Source organism: Heteronotia binoei, chromosome 4, assembly GCF_032191835.1.
Source record: "Heteronotia binoei isolate CCM8104 ecotype False Entrance Well chromosome 4, APGP_CSIRO_Hbin_v1, whole genome shotgun sequence".
In the NCBI taxonomy this organism is placed as follows: domain Eukaryota; kingdom Metazoa; phylum Chordata; class Lepidosauria; order Squamata; family Gekkonidae; genus Heteronotia; species Heteronotia binoei.
In genome coordinates, this window is record NC_083226.1 from 138100978 (window position 1) to 138121919 (window position 20942).

At 39.6% G+C, this 20942-nt stretch overlaps 1 protein-coding gene across 1 annotated transcript in view; it reads right to left on the reverse strand.

Moving 5' to 3' along the window:
* AP3B1 (adaptor related protein complex 3 subunit beta 1) overlaps window positions 1–20942 on the reverse strand; it is a 364644-nt gene that overhangs the window by 274452 nt on the left and 69250 nt on the right. The window contains exons 3-6 of the mRNA XM_060235861.1: window positions 13275–13349; window positions 8482–8577; window positions 6680–6840; window positions 6071–6137 (exon numbers count right to left, since the gene is read on the reverse strand). Coding sequence (XP_060091844.1) covers window positions 6071–6137; window positions 6680–6840; window positions 8482–8577; window positions 13275–13349 — 399 coding nt within the window. The remainder of the gene's footprint in view (window positions 1–6070; window positions 6138–6679; window positions 6841–8481; window positions 8578–13274; window positions 13350–20942) is intronic.

The window sequence follows — 20942 nt, forward strand, 5'->3', positions numbered from 1 at the left end:
TTTGCACAGAAGGCAAACTACAACCACTATGCATAGTGATATTTTCGTGAAACATATAAAAGTATTTCAAACTTAATTAATCCCTAAAATAACTGCCCTATAATACTATCACCCTTTGTAGGGAGCTTTCAGAACTCTTCACATAATATTTTGTAAGGTACATTAAGAGTTGTATTATCCTCACTATATGAAAAGGGAGACTCACTTACTGTCCTCTGAGTTTGTGACTGAAATAAGATTTGAATAAGAAACCTTAGATTTGTCAGCTATGGTTTACCAGTTTCACTGTATTTTGCTTAGACAGGACAAGGAAATGTTCTCCTTTCCTCATGACAACTAACATTTTAGGATTTTTCAGAGATTAATTAACATATGCAGAGATCATCTTCAACAAATCACAGTCTAGCACTTTTATCACAGCCAGCATTCAAGAACAAGTCCCAAATTTCTCAATATTTCAAACTTCTGGATGATTTATTATTGTTGTTAATAATTTATTTGTTGTTGTTAATAATAATAATAATAAATAATAATAATAAAACAAAGACTGTGGCTGCAGGGCCTATTTCTTTAAGCATTCAACACTAAATACAAGAGCTAGTGAAAATACTGCATCAAGTCGCCTGTCAGCTATCACTTATCACTTGAAAATGTCGACTCAGTGTGTGAATGCAATAAAAAAGGCAAATGCTATGCTGGAGATTATTAGGAAGGGAACTGAAAATATATCAGCCAGTATCCATAATGTTCCTGTATGAATCAATGATGTGGCCTAATTTGGAATACTGGATACAGTTCTGGTTACTGTTGCCCTTTTCTGCACCGGAAAAAGTGCAGAAAAGGGCAACTAAAATGATTAAGGGGATAGAACACTTTCCCTATGAAGAGGAGGTTAGGGGTCTTTAGCTTAGAGAAAAGATGAGTGAAGAGTGACATGATAAGAAGTTTACAAACTTATGCATGGGATAGAAAAGGCAGAGAAAGAAGTACTTTTCTCCCTTTCTTGCAGGCACTCAACGAAATTAATGAACATTTGGCTTAGAACAAATGAAAGCAAGTACTTCTTCACCCAATGAGTAATTCACACGTGAAATTCACTGCCACAGAAAGTGGCGGCGGCTAGAAACAGCTTCAAGAGGGGATTGGATAAGCATATGGAGCAAAGGGCCATATGGAGCAAAGGGCCATTAGCTATCAGGAATAAATAGAACACGATGTCTAGGGCAGTGATGCTCTGTATTCTCGGAGGGCAACAGTGGGAAGGTTTATGGAGTTCTGGTCATGCTGGTGGACCTCCTGATGGCACCTGGCTTTTGGCCACTGTGTGACACAGAGTGTTAGACTGGATGGACCATTGACCTGATTCAACATTATTTCTCTTATGTTTTTGCATATATGTCATCACCACCTGTCTTCATGTGTTACCTATTATCTTTTCCCTAATTGCATTAATTAAAAATATGTTTTGCTTCAAGCCACATACTAAAAAAACAACTACTAAGATAAGGCTTCTATAAGAAGCAACTGATATGTATGCAGTTAAGCACGCATGTGAAGCAGCTTTCTGGCAAATTAATGCCACATTCTAGCAGAGCACTGGGGATCTGCATTTCAACCTCTAAAATTTCCCCAATGATTTAAAGTAAGCAATTAAATAGAAATACAATTTATTGAAATGGCACTTTTGGAAAAATATTAAATACAATGATATTCATATGTTAGAGTTTTCTCCTATTTTTTGGCTGACATTTCATTTATTAGTATGCACCCACCATTACAACTGAAAGAAAACTGCTCAGAATATAGTGTTGCTATTATGCTAAACAACTTTCAAGTCCTGTGGGGATTTTATAAATTACCAATAACTATAAACGTGACGTTGCATTTATTGTCTCCAGCCCTGCTATGTACAGGTACCTGCTGGTCTCAGCATGTATACAACTCATTCTATAAAGAAAGAATTGATTATTTGTAAAGGACTAAAGAAAATGCATTATACTTACATTTATTTTCCATCACATCACTTGTATTAAAAAAAACTTCCTTCCATGGCTGATGTTTATACTAGCACTCTTTCTACAGTTGCTGCTTATATTGTCTACCTTAGTTAACACAGATATTAATCAGGCTATCAGAGCACACAGCAGAACAGGAAGATAAAATAAAACCATAAAATGTCAACACCAGAAAAATTGTTTGTTTACTGCTACTTTGTGGGGGTGGAGGTTATGCCAGGATCTTCATGAAGAGACAGTGGTCCTCAAAACAAACTATGAATTGTGAATCATTGTGCAGAGCCACTGTCCAGGAATGGTCAAGGACATGAGTGATATAATGGTTATTGCTCACTGAAGATACTCCATTTAGTTTTCACATTATCATAAAAACTGACATTCTGCTAAGAAACAGGCAAACTTGCCTTTAAATGAAAAGTAAACAGCAGTTAGACAAAAGCCAACACTTCCAATATTGCTAAAGAAAAACTTAAGATGTTGTTCTTCAAACATTCTTGACACTATTAGAAAGGGAGAAGCGAAAGCATAAAAGAGCGGTAAAATTTAGTTTTTATTTTCAGAGGACAGTTTTGGTGTGTTGGTTTTTATACAGGGTGCCTATTTCCCTCTTAAAAACCTGTAATTCAGGGGTGTCAAACATTTGGCCCGCGAGCCAGAACCAGTTCACACAGGGCTTTAATCAGGGCCCCCCCCCTCCTCCCCTTCCTGTCCTTACTCCTCTAAAGCTCCAGGACTGGCTGTCTCTTACAGTTCCCGGGTTCTTTGAAGCTCTGAGGCTGAGTCTCAGTTCTGGGGCTCTTCCTGCCTTTCTTTGCTGGCAGCTGCAAGGAAAATGTGGGGTGGATTTTAAGGTCCATTCCACATTTTCCTTGCAGCTTTGTCTGTGCTCTGCAATGGTTTCAAATGGAGTAGAGATGGTTACATTTTCACCGTTCCTATAGCCAGCTGAAACTTATGCTTCCTGGAGTTGTGTCCTTGCAAACAAAGGGTTGATGCTTTCAGCCAGCTTATCTCTGCTGAGTGGACCTAATGTAGTGAGTACTCTAATGTGGGAATCCACAGCCAAAGGATGGTATTATATTGGAAAGCCATTGCCAATCTGAGTAGACAGGGCAGGGGGGAGCTTACAGTGCCATTTCATTGTTTCCACAGAGTCAGAGCCTTGTGCTTTTTCTTGATGTTTTATTTTAAAAACCGTACTGCCAAATTCCACTATTCCCCCACCTTTCCAACTTAAACGAGATATTGGAAGAGTTTTAACCATGTTTGTATTTTAAGTTAAAAAATAATATCTTTAATTGTATTTGTCTGGGTCCATTATAAAGTTTATATCTCCACTATCTGGCATTATATTTTATGACACTCATGGCCCCATAAAGTCCCATTTGTGTCATATCCGGCCCTCCTAACAAATGAGTTTGACACCCCTGTGTGTAATTTATTTAGGCAAAAGCAGAGATGCCTTGAGATGCCTTTACTAGCTCATTTAATTACATAAAATGACTTTAGTCTAAGAATGTGTATTTTCTTCATTGAAAACCTATTTTGTGCTAACCATAAAATAGTTAAGAAACACTGAACCCTGGATAGCTTTTTTATTCAGCAGAATTTTTAATTCCATAAAATAATTAATCATTCACAGAGAAAATGTGGAAATTAACTAGAACTTTATATTTTCCCAAAGATGGAGAAAGTCACAAAGAAAATTCCCCAATAACGTCTTCATAGTAGCATCCTACTCCCTGTCTAAATATCTGAGGAACAGCTGGTTTTCCTCCTCTGAATTAAAAAAATGAACAGCTGATAACCTTAGCTTATTAAATATTCAATATTTCATAAAAGGATTGACAAGTAAAACAAACTGATCCAATCACAACTGCGGGGGGGGGGGTTGTTTTACAAAACAGTGCCTATGACAATCAGGTGGAAGTTAAATAGTAGCTTTTTTGTGCAAGAAAAAAATAAATCATTCCTATAAAAGTAGCAATAAACTCATCAAAATCAAATACAGCTTTCTATTTATGTATTTTTTATATTAAAGCAATAAACATGGTTCATTTGTCTTTCACTCGTTGCCACGTTTTTCTGTGCTGCTGCTATGAACTTCAGCCATTAGCTGCGCTCCAAGGTAAACTACATGAACCATCAACAAAAGTGACACCCAATCTATGGAGTTCATATTTTCTCCAGATTATCTAAGCTAGTTGACAAGCTGGTAATGAAAAAAATCACACTAAGCAAATGGTTCCTCTAATAACAATAAATTTTCTATAAAATTATGAAGGGTACAAAACGTTTCCTTGCATCTATTTTGTCATGAATTCTAATTAACTCTGCAAAAACCTAAGAGTGCTGGGTCATCACAAGAAGTGTATCGAGGTTTGATTGATAATATGGTGCAAGTTGGCCTATGCTGCCAACATTTTCTTCTTTTAAATTAATGGCCATCCCACCTGCCCTAATCATACAGCCCAAATGATATTCCCCTTCTTATTTCAATTTTCTGGAAGCATGGAAGCTGGTAAAGATCAGTCATTTATCTTCTAATAGCTGGATAATAGATCTATCACAATACAACATCTGCTCAAACTCAGTTATTTTTCCCCCACAACAGTAAAGCTTTCACCAACATTGAATCAATAACTTTGGAAAACACTAGGTTACCTACACATTTTCAGTCACAACACATGGTTTACTTCTAGCAAATCTGCTAAATATGTTAAAGAATGCACCTTACATTACTCCATTTTCCCCAAGGCAATATTCTAGTTGAGAACACATCAGTAATCACATCACAAAGCCATCACCATTTCTTCAGCTCATTTTTAACAAGCAAATTATTTGACCTCCCAAGAGTCAGCTGCTACAGATAATCCTATCTAGTCTTCATAGGACACATGGGCACTCAATTTGTTGTAAAAGAAAGATGTGTTTACACCCACAGCTGGAGACCTCAAAAGTCCTTTGAGCATCAGTGAACCTAAAATCTGCAGGAAAAAATGCAATTAGATATTCTTGGTTCCCATGCTTCATTGCATCTTATGTCAAAGAACTTTTCCCCTCTACTTAAATTCACAGAAGAAAATGTGACAGTCCAGAACTCTGTGAAATGTCAGTTTGTCACTCTGAACATGAGGAAAGTAAGCACTATCAACCTTGGATCACTTTTGGACCAATAAGTTTATCTGGAACTCAAAGTTGAAGCAATGGCTAGAAGTGCTTTTCATCAATCCAATTTAAGGAATAAGATATATATTTTTTCCCTCAGACTGATGACTGGCAATGATCATGCACATCTTCAAAATAACAAGAGTTAACATGAAACATTCTGTTGTATGAGACTGCCATTGAAATATTTTGGAAGTCTCATTTAGCAAATAATGTAGGAGGACAACTCCTGGTAAAAGAGGGTTGCCGTAGCTATTATTCATCAACATTCTTCTGTGCACTGCACAACTGTTTATAGAGTTTTCAGAAGCTCCAAAGGAGCACCTCCTCCTTTAAGCACGCAAGGGAATTTTCCACCCAAACTGATAAGAGAGAACAGATGAACATCCATTTCCCTCAGTTCTCCTAAAACACCTGAAATTAACATTATGTGTTTTTGATACTAGTTTCAATTTATGGGGATTTTATGGCAGTTTTTAAATTTTAATTTAAGATGTGTATACCACCTTCCGTTACCCGTGTTGTAAACTACCTTGAGCATCTTGCAAGACAGAAAAGCAAGTTATAAATTTTCAAACACATACCTATTGCCTATCCTTAGCAGAGGTACTACATAAACAAGGTAACCAATTTTGAAGACTGAAAAGGCCCTTGTGATATGCAAAAAAAACAGAACAATTATCAATAGCTGCATGAACATCTTTCAGAAAAATAACAAGCCTGACGATGGGAAGGATATTGTAAATATTTTTTAGCACAGCTGTGCTATACATTTGATCTTTTCTAGCTTTCCTCAAAAGTATTCAGACAACAACTATACTTCATTAACTGCCTTTACTAATAAAACCCACAAAATTAATTATATTGCAGTAATTTGTATTACTTACTGTGCTCTTGTCTTTCAGAAGCTTTTCTATCACTTCAATTAACATTTCCTTTTGCTCAGGATCAAGGCTAAGGGGTGATGGGAAAAAATCAAATCCTTGTTGTATAATAGTCTGTATTCTACAACTTTTTGCTATCCTGTCTAAAAAAAACTTTTTAAAATGTACATGGACAAACAAAAAAGGAAAACAGAAAATGATCACCTTGACATGACCTTTCAGGAACAGCTTGCAGGGAGGGAAACAAGTGGTTATAGTTTTAAGAGGGCCATACAGAAATTATCAAGTCTGTGTGCTGCAGTATTTGCAGCTTAGCTATGCAAATATGTTTTTAAGCCCTGTTTCAAATAATCGAATATATTGTCAAGCTCTGGGAAACTTGATTTTTCAACTGCCTAATAAATAACCTTGATAAAATCCTGACAATTCTTTGCACATATAGCTCTGAGGGGCCTAGAACAACGTTAACAGACCTTTAGTCAAAGTCAGCTTGCTGACTTTATGCCCATTAGCAGAAGGCAGTTATCATAAACTGTAGCTAAACTTCATTATAGTACACTCTACTGAACATTAAATACATCTTTTCCATATTCATGACTGAAGAGAACTTACCTGTAAAGCTTCTGAATTGCATGGGCGGCATTTTTTCTAACGTAAGGTGATAAATCAACTGATGCTTCTTTGATAGCAAGCATCATTATTGGAACAATAATTGGAACTCTGATACTGGATAAGACTCTCAAAGCACTTGCACGGATTAACTGATTAGGATCCTAAAATGAAAATGAAATTTTAGTAATCTTTAAATATACATATTGTTAAAGTTGCTCAAAGAAAGCATACATCATTTGTTTTATTCCTGCATTTGTAACATGATTGAAGTAGGACCTGTAAGCATCCGCTGCAACACATATACTAACAGATATTATGCAGTATTGACAAAACAATAATTTATCAACTGAGAGATAAACTATCAGAAATATTTAAAGTCAAGGAATCAGACTGAAAACCTTCAAAAATCACTTTTCCCCATTCTGAAACATATTGTGCAGCTACAGCATGTGATCTCATCCTAATGACAGAACAAGGCATTCTTCATATCAATACTTTATACAACTTAATGGCATTTATTACTCTGACTTATCCTAACAGTTTAAATTGAAAACCTTAACTTTGCTTCATTAATATATAATACAGCTGACTGTTACTGTACTTAAAACATCTAGGAGATCTTAATGGCTTTACTTCTTTCTTTACTGTCAAATTCCCTATTTATGTATGGTCAGCAACAAAATTCTCAGCTTTAGCCAATACAATATGATGGAGCTGAACTCTGCATGCTTATTCAAAGTATGTACCACCAAGTTTAGTAGTGCTTACTCCCAGGTAAGTACACAAAGTATTGTGGTTTTAGTCTAGCAAGAACAATTTCTGTATAACTTGTTTGATACAGCTGATTCATCTGAACCCCACCAAAACAAAACAAATGCTTTATACCTGGAGCCACCCTATCTACCACAGCCAAGATTCTAGGTTCTTCTTGCTAATCTGGGTGTGAAGCCCTTTTCAAGAAAGAACGCTATCAGGCACTCTACACAACATAGCATAAAAAGGTGCATGCAAGACAGATGTCCTTTCCCAATGAATTAAGGTAGCTACTATTGTGAAGAAATAGAAACCAAAAGTAGGATGCAAACAGCAACACAGGGATTACTTAGGTAGATTTCTTTCTTCACTGGTTGACAGTTATGTACCAAGGGCAGAATTCAAAGCTTACATGTCTCCAAAAATCCATTGCTAAAGCCACTTTAAAAAGTATAAGATGCATGAATACATGGCTTACAGGCTATCCTCAACTTGGAGCTCGCTCCTCCATCCAAACTATATATTATTGTGTTGGTATCAAATATGGTGAGAAACACAGAGCATATACCATCAATTCCAACTATTTTAAAATGCCCCACTTCAGTAACAAAATCATACTTCAACACCTCCAAGTCCTTGAGTCAATTATAAATGACATTATTCACCAGAGCTGAGTAATCATACCTCTGCAAGGTAACAAACTGATTAACATTTAAATCAAGAATCTCAGGAGGACAGGCAGACTCAACAGAATACAGAAACCTGCTCCTTGAGTGTGACAGACAAGATTAAACAAAGGGAACAACACATACACACATCCACTAAATGACTCCTTTGCTGACTCCCTAAAAGGACTTTTCAGCACTGTAAAATGGAATTAACGATGTAAAACAGGCCAAGATCACCACACTGACTTAAGACAGTCCAGATGTCAGCTATTCTTCTGCTCATCCTTAAACTGGTTGGTAAACAATTTTTGCTAGTGGAGAAAAAAAGAACTTTTGTAGCAACAAACTTCAGCAAGCATTTCTAATTTGATATTTACTCACTTTCAAAGCACGCTGAAAGGTGCTAATTGATAGCAGTGCCAGGTCCTGCTGCTCCTCTGCATAGCGCATAAGATACACATACACCAGTTTTTTAATCTAAAAAAAAGTTTATAATATTCAAATTTCAATGATTTCATGTAGATCAGAATTCACCCAAAATGCCCTCAAAGAATTTAACATTCCCAACTTAGGCAAAAAATATATATTATTAGCCTGTATATTTGTGAAGGGTCACAGGCATGAAGAACAATAATTCTAGACACCCAGGGACAACAGATTTACACATTAAAGTCTTCGAACTCTCTAATGCATGAATGATGGTGATTACCCAAGATAAAAAGAAAATCAGATCTGCCTTGAAAACAATGCAACCAATGTTCACAAATATATATCTCTCAAACAAATTTCTTAAGTACTATAAATCAGACAGCTTGACCTCACTTTGGCTTAAAGAAATTATGCTTCAGTTACATTCTAAACAAAGCCTATGTATGTTAAACTAAGGATAGAGAAAAAAATTGTTCCGAGTTATAAACTGACCATACGGGTTTATAATAAGAGTCTGAAAGACCCTTAACTACAGCTGTGCTATAATTACTGTCACTATCTGAAGAAAGATTTTTCTGCCGGTTCTGCCAAAAAGCAAGATATTAAATCACAGAAGGTTACGAAGCACTAAATTATTTGTTGTTCTACTATGAACAAGCAGCAATCAACAATGACAACAAGAGGCCTGTATAGTGAATGACTGCAGGTGTGCAAAGAAAGCCTCCTTTTCTTGAAACCACTCTGAGACTAGAGGCAGGAGTACTTGGGTTTCGTGACTGTGCCATTCTTTTATCATTTACCTTCATTCAATGTTACAGCACTCCTCCCTTTAAAACTAATAATAACAGGACCACATTAGAGTTCAGGAACACAGGCAGATCCGTTTAATTAGTTTATCAATACAAGTATTTCAAACTTCATGAGTTATTGACTAAACCTTTGATTATTTCTGTTCTACACCACCAACTGCTTTCTAGGTCACTTTCTGCATCTTTTGACACGTGGCATATAACTAAACCTACAGCAGCAGGCATCTGTAAAATGAATATTACTAGGTGCTGTAACAAACTGCCCTCAATGGTTTTGATGGCAAAAATTCTTCCCATCCTGAAACAAGCTTTATGTGTGAATCTTCCTTTAATGGAATTCTGATTAGAAACATCACTCATACAATATGAAGACTACAACCCAAATCTATATTCAGGTACTATGTAGCCAGAATACATAACAACAAGCTTTAAAAATTCACTGGACTATATCCAAAACACCATTGGGCAAGTCCTGAACCATAGTCAGTCCTAATAACCAAAATGCCATTCAATCTAAAGTTTTGACTATCACTACACTTTTCTCATTAAATCAGAAAGCATCTCAGCTTCTAGAACATGATTTGAAGGTTTATGGTACAGTTGTACTGCTGAAGCTAACCAGGTCTGGCCTTCTAAGTTGAATGGCAGACTGTCTGGGAACCATATGTAAACTATTCTGAACTCTTCAGAATAAGAGCAAGTTTTTAATATAATAAATGAAGGCAGTCCTCACAGCAAATAGGATACTGAAGGATCGCTCTGATCCACCAGTAAAACATAGGATGTTTAGGTCATGACGAGCAAGCGTATCTTATTGTTTACTGCTTTATTTATAACCACGTGTCGTCCATCCCCAGTGGGGACCCAACGTTACTTATGTTATTCTCCTTTCCTCCATTTTATCCTCACAACAATATGCCTGTGAGGCCTGGACCTCTCTGAAAATGTCGAGACAGACATGTCACTGAGGGGTGACATGACAGAGGTTTACAAGATTATGCATGGGCTAGAGAAGGTAGAAAAAGAAGTACTTTTATCCCTTTCTTACAATACGAGAACTTGTGGACACTCAATGAAATTGCTAAGCAGTCAGGTTAGAATGGATAAAAGGAAGTACTTCTTCACCCAAAGGGATTAACACATGGAATTCACTGCCACAGAAGGTGGTGGTAGCTGCAAGCATAGACAGCTTCAAGAGGGAACTGGATAAACACATGGAGCAGAGGTCCATCAGTAGCTATTAGCCACAGCATATTGTTGGAACTCTCTGTCTGGAGCACTGATGCTCTCTATTCTTGGTGCTGGGGGGGGCATAGTGGGAGGGCTTCTAGTGTCCTGGCCCCACTGATGGACATCCTGATGGCATCTAGTATCTTTGGCCACTGCGTGACACAGAGTGTTGGGCTGGATGGGCCATTGGCCTGATCCAACATGGCTTCTCTTATGTTCTTACCCAGCAAGGTTCCATGGAAGAGCCAAGATTCAAACCTGGATCTCCCAGATCCTAGATAGACACTATAACCACTAGAATACAACACCTTTCATTAACTTGGTGAAGGGAAAGTAAAATAAAAGTAGGACTTCTACAGTGTTTTGAAGAACTGGGAGCAACAACTTCTGAGTATTTCAAAAATTAAGTGTAAGTAACTACAGGAAAAGGCCCCCACCATCCTGTTGAGCACAAAAGGATAGCTAGAACCGATGCTTCTGTCACAAGTTCTTTTCCCAAACAGAACAGGTAAGTGTTTATCCCTACACATCCCATTACAGACACTCAGAAGTAATGAAGCTTGCTGATTTTGAGTACCGCTGAGTTTATCCTAAAATATATGCAACACAACTATTCTATAAGGGGTCAGCAGAGCTAACAAAAACAATCAAAATAAAACAAACGACTAAGGATTTAAAAAAAAATTAATATCTCAATGTAGAGCTAAAACTCCACATTACATGCACCAGGGAAGAGGTAAGGTTTGCTAGTAACAATAAATTATGGCTGGCATTCAAAGCAATATAAATTTGGGAATCCCAGATCTTCTCCCTTGGATGCTAGTTTTACACACACATGAAAATTTTAATCAAGCAATGGACATATCTGACCTTGTAGTTGAGCTTCTACTCCTCATGGCCACAATGAACAAAGCTTTGATTATATCTGTAATAAAAATCCTAAAAGAGCCAGTTTGGTGCAGTGGTTAAATGTTCAAACTCTAATCTGGGAGAACCAGGTTTGATTTCCCACTCTTCAGCATGCACCTGCTGAGTGACTTTGAGTCAGTCACAGTTCTCATAGAGCTGTTATCTCAAGAACAATTCTCAAAAGAGCTCTCTCAGCCCCACCTACCTCACAGGGTGTCTGTTGTGGAGAGAGGAAGAGAACATAAGAACATAAGAGAAGTCATGTTGGATCAGGCCAATGGCCCATCCAGTCCAACACTCTGTGTCACAGTGGCCACAAAAAAAAACCCAAATGCGATCAGGAGGTCCACCAGAGGGGCTAGAAGCCCTCCCACTGAAAGGAAATTGTAAACCGCTTTGAGATTCCAAGTGAAGGGGAAGGCATAAATCCAATCTCTTCTCATCTCTCTTCTTCTTTTAAAATCCTACTAGGGTTCAAGAGTACCAACTAGAGTATCTGGGATCTTGGACACCTGGGGTCTTACAATAATCCATTCATTTCCATTCCACGTTATACTATCCTGCCGGACTCTTAATCCTTTTTGGACAACGAACAATCTGGTTTGGGCCAGACTACCTATTTGACATGGAAGTTAAGAGCAAGCTGTGATGCAGAAGGAAGCAAGAGAGAGGGAGAAGGAAGCAGATGACAGGCAGTTGCTCAGCGGGCTGATTCATTCCCCAGGCTGCATGTTTGATACCCCTGTTCTAAATAATAAAAAGCCATTGTATTCCTTCCTCCACAGTTGCTCCAATACACCACCATGTCCACCCTGCTAGATTTGGTTATATCCAGCTGATGCATACATACTATTCTATGATGACATATCAACCACATCTTATCATGACCATATTATGGTAACAGTTACTGATGGCAACAGTTAACAGTTCATGCAGTATTTCCCATTGGCTTGAATGTGGAACAAGTGTAAGACTTACTTAGGCTAAGACCAAATGAGCCCTCATGTGAACATATGAAGCCACTATTCTCTATCCTCAAGAAGTGATATAAAGGGATGGGCAATGTATAACCACATGACCCAATTTAGGTGAATCACTTGGCTGGCTTCCATAAGACCTAGTTTATACTAACTGCAGACTGATCTATTACACTTCAGGTTAAGTTATCATGCTCAATTATTTTTAAAACTTGATAAGAACTGTGAATGAAACACTTCATTTTTTCTGTTTAGGAATATTCTAATACATATTGATATTACTGGAATAATTATTAGAGTTTGTTATATTTTGTTTAAATAAATAAAAGATTTTAAAACTTGATAAGAAGGTAGCTGAATATCTGCAAGTGTTTTACTGCCTTTACAGAGTTTACTGACTAAAAAGGAATGGCTTCTCATGTACCCTTCTGCATGTGGAAGGTATCTTTGTCTCACATGTTGTTTTCTACCCTTTATTGGAACATTCTATGAGAAAAGTGAAATTCATTGCAGAATATGTTTCTGCTTACACAAGTGGAAGAATGAGAACTGTTATCAAAACTAATACAGCACAGCATAAATACTTCTCTCCCAGTATTTGTGCGAGCACAGAGAGAAAATGCTCTCCCCCTCTCCAAAATACTTTTCACTGGACTAAAAAGTATCTTATCAACTCATATCTCAGCACACCTCATTACTTCTACACGTTGTTTAAATGAAATTAAGATGCAGTATATAAAAAGCAATTTCATGAGATGGAGACAGGATCCAAAAATAAACATTTAATGAAATAATGACAAGACAATATTTGTCACCATACCTCAATATTTTTGCTTGCTACATTCTTCACTACAGCTGGAAACAATTCAGATGCATTTTTTCCTCTGGCAATCAACTTAAAAAACAAAGCATATATTATAATATGCCATTTTCAAGCAAAACATTCACTATATATCATGAACGGACTATATGCTATAACAATGTATTTAAATTTACAAATTTTTAAAAGCCTTTTCATCTTTAAAGCAATTTGCTTTAAACCACCAATAACTTGCTGTATTTCACTTTTTAAACAAAAAGGTATAAAAATCTAAGCACAAAGATTTTTGAAAGAATTATCTATAAAAATTATTATTCAGTGTACAGGAGCAAAATAGTTATGCAGTACTTCATTTCAAAATTATCAAGGAGGATACGAGGAACAAGGAACCTCATTATCCAGTGGCTGCAGGTGGAAAACTTTTCATTTGCATGAACCACTGAAAACCCTTTCATTCATATGAAAGCATAATGGCCCCACCCATTTTCTGAAAAACTTGTTGGGCACCAGGGAAAGTACTGGCAGGTGCCATGGTGCTCATGGGTTCCACACTGGGGAACCCGGGCATAGTTAAAGAAAGTGAGTTACAAGAAACCTGGTGTTCCAATATTATTGTCTGTGTCTTTGCCATGTACCTTAATCTTTAAAACAAAGTTGTAACAATACAAAAATTAATTGGTCTGTTAGCAGGATATTTATTCAGAGAACAGAGGTAAAAATGCAAATTTTCAATATCAACTTCAAGAAACCACCAATTCCTTACAAAAAATTCAGAGGCAATTCAATTAGGGGATCTGAGGTGGAGGTCAATTAGACTAGGGCAGAGTTTCCCAAACTTTTCTTTTCCGTGACCCGGTTATTTTTAACACTTCTCCTTCATGGCTCACTAAAATTCGGGGGTGGAGCAGGAGACTTTGGGGGTGGAGCTGGGAGACAGGAATTATGTCATTTCCTGTGGCGTCACTTCCAGGTCAAGGGCCAAGTGATGTCACTTCCAGGGCATTCCCCCAAACCTGCCTCTTCTTCTGAAGTAACTTCATTTTCAGAAAAATCTTTCTGAAACTCATGCTGAGTCAAAATGGGGGTGGAAAGTGGGCAGTCCTCTCTTTCCACCGCCACACCTGCATGCACCTATCTGTGTGTTCTTCTCCAGCTTCCAAGCACTCCCAATGCCCGTATTCAATTGCCTGCACCACCTACACACCCCTTCCTCAACAGCACTGGCCAGTTGGGAGTGCTGTTGCCACTGCCATCAGGAATGCCAGCACTGTGTATCACCCACACTGCGACCTGGAAGCGGCTCTACCTCAAAATATGCGGACACACTTAGTAGGCCCTTCCTTCAGCTGCTCCTACTGGAACCCTGCCTCAAGCTACAACCAAGGTTGCTTGGTTTCAAGAAAATCTTTTGACAGCTATTTTTCATACTTTTTCTTGGCTGAAACACTGGGAAATTGTTGTGAAAGGTAGTAGAGAATTGTACTGCAATTAATCAGTTAATTCCAAGTTATATGAAGTTCATACAAGCTTTTCTGCAGTTATGCCAAAAAGGATATTTATGCAGGGCTTGCAGCTTTTTATTGGCTATGTTTCCCATGCCTTTAAAAGGAACCTGTTGTGCAGATATTTAGCCAGCGAACTTTTTTCATCCTTTTTAATATCTACAGGAGGAGTTTAATTTGGGTGTCAAACAGCTGTTAGAAGCAGGACCAATAAAATGGTGTCAGGTTCATAGTACCATCACTTCCAGTGCTGTTGAGATATACAGCAGTAATCGCCAATAATCTCTTTCTGCCCACACGTCTCACTCACTCACACAGAAATTTCATAGAAAGGCCAGCTGGCTACAACTGGGATTGCCAACTTTTCATTGGCAGAGCTCCTATGTCTGCAACAACAGTATGATGAACAGAAAAGTTTCATCCAGTAAAAATGGAAGGAAAGAAAGAAAGAGAAAGGAAAACAATGAAATGGAAGTAAAGGAAAGGAAAAGAAAGACATGGAAAAAAAACATAAGAACATGAGAAAAGCCATGTTGTATCAGGCCAGTGGACCACCCAGTCCAAAAATCTCCCATACAATGCCCAAAAAGCACCAGATTGCCCACCAGTGAGACCAGGGCACTAGAAGCCTTCCCACTGTTGCTCCCCGCTCCCAGCACCAACAATACAGACAGAGCATCACTTGCAGGAAAAGAAAAGAAGAAGGGAGGACAAAAAAAAAGCCTTACTCACCATCAGCAACAATTCTGCCCAGGGGTCATTTGATAAAAAAATAGCTACTGGAATGTCCACTCCCCACCCCTCCCGGCTGAAAAAAACACCCTCCCCTTCTTTGCTGCCCAGGTCTACCGAGGAAATTTCCCCAAGAGAACATACTGCAAGGCACATGAAATCTCATATCTTGAAGAACACTTCATGGGTCTAAAGTGCCAGTGGACACCAGCTTCTCTCTCAAACACTGGGAGGGGGGAGAAGGAAGGAGAGGCAGCCCAGCTCCTCTTTGCCCAACACAGAGATAGGGGAAGGAAGGAAGCCAAACAGAGCTCAGACTTTGCAGCCTGCGTTAGTCTTCAAGGCTAGCTTTTCTCTGCACAACAGAGAGACGGGGGAAGGAAGGAAGCCAAATGGAGCTCAGGCTTTACAGCCTGAGTCAGTCTTCAAGTCTAGCTTTACTCTGCACAACAGAGAGGCGGGGGAAGGAAGGAAGCAGAGCAGAGGTCATGCTTTGCTGGGGGCGGGGCTAGCTTTGGCTTTTCTTGTGACCTGGTAGTGAGGCTTCCATGGCCCGATACCAGGTCACGACCCTGCAAATGGGAAACACTGGACTAGGGGATTTAGCAGTACCGGTAAAAACAGTTCAGAGATAATTTTTAAAAATAAAACATTTAATGTTATGACAGCAAACTTTTAAAAGATTACTAGCTTTAAAACAAATCAAGGAACTATGCATGTATCTTGCATTATTTAACTGACCAACCATAATAGCTGCAGTGTACCATGTAAATATGTATTTAGGATCTTTTTAAAATGTATTTTGTCTCATTAAGTAATAATGATCAGTGTAAATCCTCCTTTGTTCATGGCTCATTAACCAAAGAGAGCATAATGGGTCTTTCAAAGACTAAGGTATCATTTTAATTTAGTTAGCATGTTAAACAGTGACAATCTTATATATCGATAGAAGAGAAGGCACATTTGATTACACAAGTTTTTTGGCTAACCTGTTGTGGCACTCAACATGGTTTAACCACAGCTATCATGCAGCCAGTGTTCTAAAATTACTCTTTGTAAGCAAAGATATAATTGCTCAATCTAGCTGAATTGGCATGATGAAAACATGGTGAAATGGGACACAGTCATTTCTGGGCAAAAGCTCTATAGGCAGGACAGGAAGATGCAGCACTGTATATCAAAGAAGGTACAGAATCAAATGTCAGAAAACTATTATTAATATTTGAGGAATGAACTTCCCAAGAGAAGCAATATGCGTGGAAATACTGGGTCCTACTTAAAAGTGGGATGCCAGCTGATCAAACCCTATAGGCTGATCTTGAGATGGAGAAGGAAACAAAGGAGGTGACTTAGGCAGATGTTACGCTACTGGAAAACTTCAACTACCCTCATATTGACTGGGTAAACATGTGCTCAATTCAGGCTATAAAAAAATGAGTCTCTGGGATATCATAAATGATTGTACATTGGAACACTTAGTCACAAACCCAACCAAAGGGGTAGTGATCTTGAACTTGGTTCTGAGCAGGGTTCAAGAATTGGTGAGAGATATAGAGGTCTTTGCACCAGTTGGGAATACTGAACACAATGCTATTAAGTTCAGTATTCATGTCAATAAAAAGTTACTCCTAAAGTCCAAAACTTTACAGAAATGAGGGAAATAGTTAACACAAAGCTGAAACACAAAAAATCCCAAAGGTATGCTTGGAAGCTATTAAAAACCACACTAAACTTTTGCATTTTGCAGAGGTCTGAGAGGAGCAGAGCAGCTCTGATAGCTGAGACAGCTGGAGAAATTGCTGAGAATTTCTGAGTTTTGAAGGACTTCATTCCAAGGACTTCATTCTAAGGTTTGTGGGGCTGCCTAAAATTCTAAGGTGTGATAGCTGGGGAACTGCTCTTTGTTTGGTTGACTGCTCTTTGTTTGGTTGACTGGCCTAAGGGTGAAAGAGATTAAGAGTGATTCCTGCTGATTGCTGAGGAGTGCCTCTGCTCCACCCTCTTTGCATTTTAAGCTGTGCCTTGCCAAAGGCGCGAGCCGAAGGGCGAGAGCTAAAGGGCTCTTGGCCTGTGGCTCTTCGCCTAGTGGCTCTCTAAGGGCCAGGAACCCAGATCCCTGATTTCCTTGTTCTCCAAATAAGGTAAGTTCCCAATAAGGTAAGCTGAGGTAAAGTAAGTTGACCCTCCAGAAGGGGAGCCACTTAAACAAACAGCATTTAAAGAGGACTGTATATTTTAATATATATATATATATATATATATATATCATGAAGACAGAATGCCAGCAGGGGGTTGGGGGCTTTCCAGTGTTTTGCACTGAGTGTCACATGTATGACTATCTGCCCAAAGGACAGAAGTCTTGGGTGTGTGCTCGATGCAAGGAGCTCCTGGTCCTCAGGGAACGAGTTCGTACCCTTGAGGCCGAGGTGACTGCCCTGGAGAAGCAGAGACGGTCAGTTAGGCAATTGGGGAAGACTCTCGGGGGCGTATTAGATGAGCCCCGCTCCGAACGTAGCAGCCCCGTTGCTGCCAGAGAGCGAGAGGGTCGAGAGGGAACAGGGCACCATGCTGAGGACAAGGGGAATGCGCCCTCAGAAGGGACCTCTTCTTCGGTTGGTGAGCGGGAATCCTTTCGCGCCAAGGAACCATCCCTGAGCAGGAGGAGAGGGGGGGTGGTTTGGTAGTTGGTGATTCGATCCTTAGGCAAGTAGACAGCTGGGTGGCGAAACCGCGTACTGACTGTATGGTGACTTGCCTGCCTGGTGCGAAGGTAGTGGACATTACACGTGTAGTAGATAGACTGATAGACAGTGCTGGGGAGGAGCCTGTGGTCGTGGTGCATGTTGGCACCAACGATGTGGGGAAATGCAGTCGTGAGGTCCTGGAGGGAAAATTTAGGCTGCTAGGCGGGAGACTTAAGGCCAGGACCTCCAAGGTAGCCTTCTCGGAAGTGCTACCTGTTCCACGTGCAGGGCAGGAGAGACAGGCACAAATTAGAAGTCTCAATGTGTGGATGAGACGATGGTGTAAGGAGGAAGGGTTTAAGTTTGTTAGGCACTGGGATGCTTTCTGGAACAAGCGGGAGCTGTACAAAAGAGACGGTCTCCACTTGTCCCCGGATGGAACCAGGCTGCTGGCGCTTAAAATCAAAAAGGTGGCAGAGCAGTTTTTAAACTAAATCTTGGGGGAAAGCCGACAGGAGATGAAATGTCTCTGGTTCGGGAGGACTCGTCTCAAAGAGATGAAGGGTTGGCTGCTATTTTTCTACCGGGTAACAGACCAGAGTTGTCCACTGTGAAGGCGACAAACAATATGGACTGTCTGCCAGAGTCTCGAGGTGGCAGGAGGAAGGTGGCGGGCCTAGCTCGCCTGGGAAATTATAGATGTTTGTATGCAAATGCTAGAAGTGTTCGAAGTAAAATTGGTGAATTGGAATGTTTAGTGTTGGGAGAAAACATAGACATTGTGGGAATTTCAGAAACTTGGTGGAATGAGGAGAATCAGTGGGACACGGTGATTCCTGGATATAAGCTATATCGGAAGGATAGGGAGGGAAGGGTTGGAGGTGGGGTGGCTCTGTATGTCAGAGAGGATATACGGTCCAGTAAGACTGAGATCAGAGAATTAGATTCACTTTTAGAAATGCTTTGGGTTGAAATAGAGGGCCCAAAAGGAAATTTAACTATGGGAGTTTGTTATCGCCCACCAAATCAAAAGAGAGAGGACGATTATAATATGATGGAAGGCTTAAAGATAGCGGCTAAACGTAAAAACTGTGTTGTAATAGGTGATTTTAACTACCCGCAGATTGATTGGGTCAATATGTGTTCTGGTCAAGAGAAAGAGATTGCGTTTCTTGATGCTCTCAATGACTGTGCTATGGAGCAGATGGTCTCAGAACCTACCAGGGGTGGGGCGATCCTGGATTTGGTCCTAAGTAATGCCCAAGACTTGGTGAGAGATGTAAAAGTGATTGCGCCGCTTGGGAGCAGTGACCATAATGTTATTGATTTCACCGTTTGTATAAATAGGGAGTTGTCCAAAAAGACTGCCACAACCATGTTTAACTTTAAAAGGGGTAAATACACTGAGATGAGGAGGCATGTGAGGAGGAAACTGAAAGGAAAGGTACATACGGTCAAAACCCTCGGGGAAGCTTGGACGCTATTTAAAACTATAATCCTAGAAGCTCAGATAAAATACATACCACAAGTTAGGAAAGGCACAAACAGGCATAAGAAAAGACCTGCATGGTTAACAAACAAAGTAATGGAAGCTGTAAAAGGTAAGAAGGACTCCTTTAAGCGGTGGAAAACCAGTCCAAGTGAGATTAGTAAAAGGGAACACAGGCTGTGGCAAATCAAATGCAAGACTGTGATCAGGCAGGCAAAAAGGGACTATGAGGAGCATATTGCAAAAAACATAAAGACCAACAATAAAACTTTCTTCAAATATATTAGAAGTAGGAAACCAGCCAGGGAGGCAGTGGGGCCCTTGGATGACCATGGGGTAAAAGGATTACTGAAGGAGGATAGGGAAATGGCTGAGAAGCTAAATGATTTTTTTGCCTCCGTCTTCACTGTGGAAGACGAGAACTTTTTGCCCTCCTCAGAACCACTAATTTTGGAAGGGGTGTTGAAAGACCTGAGTCAGATTGAGGTGACAAAACTGATAGACAAATTAAAAACTAATAAGTCACCGGGTCCGGATGGCATACATCCGAGAGTTCTGAAAGAACTCAAAGTTGAACTTGTGGATCTTCTAACAAAAATCTGTAATCTTTCATTGAAATCTGCCTCCGTTCCTGAGGACTGGAAGGTAGCAAATGTCACCCCCATCTTTAAAAAGGGTTCCAGAGAAGATCAGGGAAATTACAGGCCAGTCAGTCTGACTTCAATACCGGGAAAGTTGGTAGAAACCATTATCAAGGACAGAATGAGTAGGCACATTGACGAACACGGGTTATTGAGGAAGACTCAGCATGGGTTCTGCAAGGGAAGATCTTGCCTCACTAACCTGTTACATTTCTTTGAGGGGGTGAACAAACATGTGGACAAAGGCGACCCGATAGATGTTGTTTACCTTGACTTCCAGAAAGCTTTTGATAAAGTTCCTCATCAAAGGCTCCTTAGAAAACTTGAGAGTCATGGAGTAAAAGGACAGGTCCTCTTGTAGATCAAAAACTGGCTGAGTAATAGGAAGCAGAGAGTGAGTATAAATGGGCAGTCTTCGCAGTGGAGGACGGTAAGCAGTGGGGTGCCGCAGGGCTCGGTACTGGGTCCCATGCTCTTTAACTTGTTCATAAATGATTTGGAGTTGGGAGTGAGCAGTGAAGTGGCCAAGTTTGCGGATGACACTAAATTGTTCAGGGTGGTGAGAACCAGAGAGGATTGTGAGGAACTCCAAAGAGATCTGTTGAGGCTGGGTGAGTGGG